This window comes from Solanum lycopersicum, chromosome 9 (genome assembly GCF_036512215.1).
Source record: "Solanum lycopersicum chromosome 9, SLM_r2.1".
Lineage (NCBI taxonomy): Eukaryota > Viridiplantae > Streptophyta > Magnoliopsida > Solanales > Solanaceae > Solanum > Solanum lycopersicum.
This window is the reverse complement of record NC_090808.1, coordinates 61,370,181-61,376,517: the sequence shown is the minus strand read 5'-3', so window position 1 is coordinate 61,376,517 and position 6,337 is coordinate 61,370,181. Positions and strand designations below refer to the sequence as shown.

At 25.2% G+C, this 6,337-nt stretch overlaps 1 protein-coding gene across 1 annotated transcript; it reads right to left on the bottom strand.

Moving 5' to 3' along the window:
• Positions 1–572: 572 nt before the first annotated feature.
• Positions 573–2,621, bottom strand: LOC101249297 (cytochrome P450 94A1-like). Its single transcript, XM_004247179.4, has one exon. The coding sequence runs from the start codon at positions 2,170–2,172 to the stop codon at positions 664–666; it is 1,509 nt and encodes a 502-aa protein (XP_004247227.1). The 5' UTR covers positions 2,173–2,621; the 3' UTR covers positions 573–663.
• Between the last annotated feature and the right edge of the window lie 3,716 nt (positions 2,622–6,337).

The window sequence follows — 6,337 nt, the reverse complement described above, 5'->3', positions numbered from 1 at the left end:
AGGAAAAATATAAAACAAATGAACTATTCGATTTTAGTCCAAGGTAAAATAATCAAAGATAAAGATTTTCTTTGATAATAGTTTAACGGAATACGTTGTAAAAAAAATATAATTAATTTTAAAAAATAAATAACAAATATTAGTTAATTTTAATGTGATATAACATTCTGTTAAAAGAGAAGAAAGATTATATATATTTATTTAAAAATCGAAACAACTAGATGATATTAATATGGTCAGAATAAAATCAATATTATTAATCATAAAGAGGAATAATTGTCTAAGAAATTTATTAATTAAACATATGTTATCATATTGTACCTCTGATTTATTAATTAAAGACATGAAAATATTTTCGATTGATAACATAATCTAACAATGATTTATTTTATAAATATCTCTGTTATTAATTAATAAGTTAAAAATATATTTTAATTTCTATTTAGTTATTTGTTAATGTTATATTAAATGAACTCTTTAATGATAATACTTTTATTGAAACAAATAATATGTTTAACAAGAAAAAAATATTAGAATGAGTATTTTGGAACAAACTAATAATAATAAATATATTTTTGAACCAGATATTCTTATTATATTCATAATTAAAAGTAATTTTTTATCCATCCAAAATAGTTTAAGACAAGTAGAAAAATAACAACACTACTCATGGTCCCTTTCCTCAATTGTCACATGGAAACCACCTTTCATTTTCGCCGTGAGGTATGAAATAAACACCGGTTCCACCCCTTTTTCCGTGACCGGAACCACCTTGAACCGCCGTAAAACACCAGCAACCACCCTCTTCATCTGCAAAAACGCCATTTCTTTCCCCAAACAAATCCTCGGCCCCGCCTGAAAAACAGGATATGTATACATGTCTTTAGTAACAAAATTCCAATTTCCAGTAACTTCATCTTTATCCAACCACCGTTCTGGTTTAAACTTGTTCCAATCACTTCCCCATAGTTCCTCTGCTCTCCCCATTGCGTAGGGATGATAACTTACTCTTGTTCCCTTTTTAACAAAAGTTCCATCTGGTAAAACATTGTCCTCTGTAGCTGTTTTCGAGTCAATTGGTACTGGTGGATAAAACCTCATGCTTTCGCAAAGTGAAGCATGTGTGTATATCATCTCTTTCACTTCTTCGTATACTGGCGTGTGGGATTTTAATTTGATTTCGTTTAGAATTGAACTTTCCACCACAGGGTGTTCCGAGATTAACCAGAAGAACCAAGTTAATGCAGCTGATGTTGTGTCACGACCTGCTAATATGAAACTAATAACTACATCTGTAACGAAATCGTCGTCTCTATGACCAACGCTTAAGAATCTGGATAATAGATCTACTGAATCGAGAGATGATTTTTGATTTAGTTCACTCTGTTTTTCTCTAACGAGCTGTTTCGCAAATTGACGAACTTCATCTACAGCGATTCTGAATCTCTTTTCACTTCCGAAATCGAAATGTCTTTTAATCTTCCATAAAAAGGGGAAAATAGCATTGAATCTTTCACTGCTTAATTTAACAGCTTCTTCAAAAGCAACTGCGAATTTCTCTTGTGGTAGAGACGGCGATAGATAAGCAGGATCATATCCAAACGCAATTTTGCAAATGTTATCGAAAGCAAACCTCTGTAATATGTCTTGGAGATCAACAACTTTTTTCTCAGAAGCAGCAACAGCAAGAAGTGGAATCAGACGTTCGTTAAGTTCAGCATCTACGACAGTTTCGATGAATTTTCGTAGAGATTTAGTATTGAATTCATGACTAGCAACTTGTCGTTGGTACTTCCAGATTTCACCATCCACATTAAAAATACCATCACCAAGAAAATCAGCCATGGTTGATTTAAACATATGACCTTTTTGATAAATATGAAAATGAGTTTTGAGCATGTATTGAACATTCGATGGATTTGCAGTAAAGATTTGGCGATTACCGAAAGGACGAATGAGAGTGAAAGTAAGATTGGTAGTTGTTTGAATTATATCAGAACTCCATTGAATCCGACGATGTTTGTTTGCTAAAATTGAGAAATATGAACCAATGATTGGATAAGATTTTGGGATTTTGGTTGATTTGGAATGGAAAAGATTGATGAAGAAGATAAAAAGGAATGGAACAAGGCAAATGAGTAGAGTAGAAAACTCTAAGTCTATTATCATCATCTTTGATTTTTTAGAGTTTGAAACTTGTTGTGTGTTTGTATGTGTTTTGGATGATGAACACTAGGCCACTAGATCTTTTTATAGATTTTTTTTATTTTGTTCACGTAATTAAAGAGAGAAAAAGTTTAAATATGTTATTAAATTTTTAGAAAAAGTTTTTTTTATGTCATCAGTTTGGCACATCTATGTCATTACCATTCAGATTAGACTCATTTATATCATTATTTTTTAACAGTGATTTTCCAAAATCATTTTATTTGGGTAGGTTATTTTAATGCAATTTTTATTCATAATTTTGATTTCTTCATTAAAAAATTAATTACGTGATCGAATTATAATTGATCACGTATCAAAAATAATTTACAAAATCACTATTAAGAAATAATGACATGAATGACCATTTTCTTAAATAATAATGACATAGATGAACCAATTTTTTAATGGAGGGACGAATGAGTCTTCTCTAAAATGTTTGATGGCATATTTAAGCTTTTTCCCTATTAAAAATATAAATCAAGTTACTGTGTTTAGTTTAGATGAAATGAATTGTTATTGTATTATATATTTTACCAAAAGAAAAAATTATAGACGTAACTTAAATGTTATTATTTATTATCATTTTAACTATTTTCAAATTAATCTTTGGAAAACGTAATATGGTCAAGAAGCTTCTTAAATGAAGGTTAGATATAAAAATAACAATTCTCTTGAAGTTATGAATGATTTACTTGTTTTAAAGGATGAAAAAGAAAAGTTCAATAATTCACTTGAGCTGGAGAAAGTATTTTTGGTTACACGAATAAAATATAAAATTAATTTTTGTCCTTAATATAAATTCTTTTTGTTAGGATAAATATTATAAAATTTCAAAAAGTTTATTATTTATAATTTTTGATAGTATTAAGAAAAACTAATGGATGAATTGATGAAAGTATTCTTTTTATTTATAATATTTTAAATGATGTGTAAATATAATATAATAATTTTTTTAAAAGAAGTAACATGTGAGATTAAGGGAGTATTTTAGGATTACTCATATATTCTCTCAGACTGACATGAACATAAATCTCAAATATTATTCTTCTACCAATCTTTAATGTCATACGGTAAGTTTAATATTGTGCTTAAAATATCTCATGGAACAACAAATTAGTTTTGAGGCATGAAATTTGAAGTTATAATTTTAAATATTGAATATGTAACAGGATATCATGATTAATAATTATAATTATACTGAAGGTTCTTTATAAATTTTGAAAAAAGAATCATACTGAATTGAAATAAATTTTTTATGCCACTTGAAAATATTACATTAAAGTATAATTAATTACTATTATTGTTAATCTATATTAATCGATTTGTTCTATTGTTTGTTTCCATACTTGAGAGTTGAATTCACCCCCCCCCCCTCCCAATTCTCCACCCATCCTACCTGCCACCCTCCACCATTGTTGAGAGTTTTCGTGTTCGTGTGTCGATCTTTATATGTTTTTTATTTTTCTTTTATTTTAAAAAGAAGAAAAAGTTAACTCTAAATTAAAGATTTGATTATGAGTGATATGATGAAAATACTTTTCTCTTTATAAAATATTCTAGAAATAAGTCTAAACAATAGGATAAAATCATAGATTATTGAAGAAGAAAAGAGTAGAGAAAACATTTTTCGCTTTGTATTTCAACATCTTGATTGCGTATATGTATAATAATTGTGCTTAGTATTATTACTAAGAGGTTATTTGGATTGATTTAAAAGGCGATCAAATCTAATTTTAAGTCATTTTTTACTTCTACAAATGTTTGACAAATATAAAAAATAATTTAAAATAAGTAAAAAATGACTTGAAATAAATTAAAATGTGATTGACAAGGTGAAAAATAACTTAAAATAATTCAAATAACTTTTTATTTTTAACTTAAAAATCATTTCAATTTAACTTTTTTATTTTTGAGTTAAAACCTATTTTTGTAAACTAATCTAAACGGGCCCTGACTTAAGCAAATTCTAACTAACTATTGGACATTTCTAACTAATTAAAAAATTACAAAAAATATTAATTAATTTTGTCTTTTCTTTCTTCTTAATATCCATAATAAAGAAAAATAATAGCTTATTAGGTACTAAAAATTTATAAAAAAATAAATCAAAAAATAAAAATTAGTTAGATTAAATTATATCTGTCTTTTTAGTTTATTTAAAGTTTTAAAATTTATCTGATTTAATTCAAATAACTTTTTGATAATTCAATAATATATTTATTTATAAACATAATTCATTTTGAGTTATCAAAATTTAACTCAACCCATTCATTTTTAATTATATAAAGAATTAAGTAAATCAGTCAATTTTGGTTATAAATTACGACATAATTAGTTTTTACTTGCGCAACACTTATAGACTAGTAAACGAAGACAAAAAGAGACTTGATAATTTTAAAATAAATTTTTGTTTTTGCTTATTATTTTGATAATATAGAAAATAACGATATCTTTTCATATTTTACCCACAGTATTAAATTCTCTCTTCAAATTATTTAACATGACTTCATACAAAAAATCATTTTACAGAAATAAGTTGATATTATACTAAATATAAATAGTTACTTTTTAATAGACATATCAAAACCATCTAAAAGAAATAATTTAATAAAATACTAAATATCAATAATTACTTTTTGATAGACATATCAAGTTAAATGTTGATATATATAAATAAAAATAAGAGAAAGTATATGATCAAATGCCTAATCTATATTATGATTGGATCACCCATCTATATTCAGATAAAAGATAGGACAACCCATCTATATTCAGGCTATGGAGACATTTGCTCATTTTCTAATTTATAAAATAGATATAAGAGTTTAAAGAATATTTTAATTTTAGTCGAATTTTTTGTTGTGATAATAAGTTTTTATGAGGATCTATTATTTTTTAAAATTATTTAATATTATATTTAAACTTTTTTTTTTGTTCACGTGGACATAAAAATATACAAAACTATAAATAATAATATACGTAAACATATATATATATATATATTAAATAGTTTAAAAGATAAAAAATACACTATTAAATAATTTAAATAGCTAATCAATTCTCATAAAAATTTAATATGTCAACAAAAATTCAATCAAAATTAACATATTTTTCAAATCTTTATCCATATAAAATATTAAAGGTCGACAAGGCAAACATTTTAATTTACTCACATTCAAATTCAGTTAAAATATCTATTTGTTAGAGAGATTTTTACTGTATATTCGAAAAGATAGAATTCTAACACATCATTATCATATAATTTATATTTTTTATTAGAAAACAATCAAAACTGATAAGATGCCTTTAAATTATTTTTTCTATATATATAACAGAAGAAGCCCGATTTTGTTTCTCATCTACCAGTCAGACAAATCACTTTCCCCTCATGAAAAGGGTCTAAAATATTTTAAAATATTGAAAATGATATAGAATTACCTTTCTTCTATCTATTAGCTTCAAAATATTATTTTCACCCAGCTCTAAAATACCCTGTCACCGGTTTCAACTTTAAGCTATTGAAATATTTTTTTAAATACTTGGCGCTCAACTATTGAATATAATTTAATTTATTAATATCATTTATAAACCAACCTACTACTCACCCATCACTAATTAAACCCACCCAATTAATAAACCAATTTTAATATCAAAATCATTCTATACAATACTAAAATACGACGAAATTACAGAATCCTGAAAATGATATTCAAAATTATTTGAGTCCGAATTGAAACCCCAACTAAATTTAGGTTGAGGCGCTTATTTAGGAGGACACTTTAAATTAGATTCTCTTTCAAGTTTGAATTGAGATTTTATGATTAAAGATAAAGAAGTAGTACATTCGAAATTAATTCATGCGCTTTTTTAATATAATTTTATAAATATTTTTTATTAGTTTTAAATACTAAAACTTTAATATATTTTTTTTTTAAAAAAGTTATCTATTAAGTAACATCACATAATTGAAAAAAATGAATAATTAAGATGAACATATATTCAAACTTTTAAGTTTATCCATAATTTTTAATTAGACAAATCATAACTATTACGAACATCATTAATACAAACATTATCTTTATACACACACAAACTACAAAACCGTTAAGTAAAGCTTTTTATACATTGT

What these genes read in the sequence shown, in the direction of transcription:
- LOC101249297 (XM_004247179.4), bottom strand. Translation starts at nt 2,172, where the DNA reads ATGATGATAATAGACTTAGAGTTTTCTACTCTACTCATTTGCCTTGTT.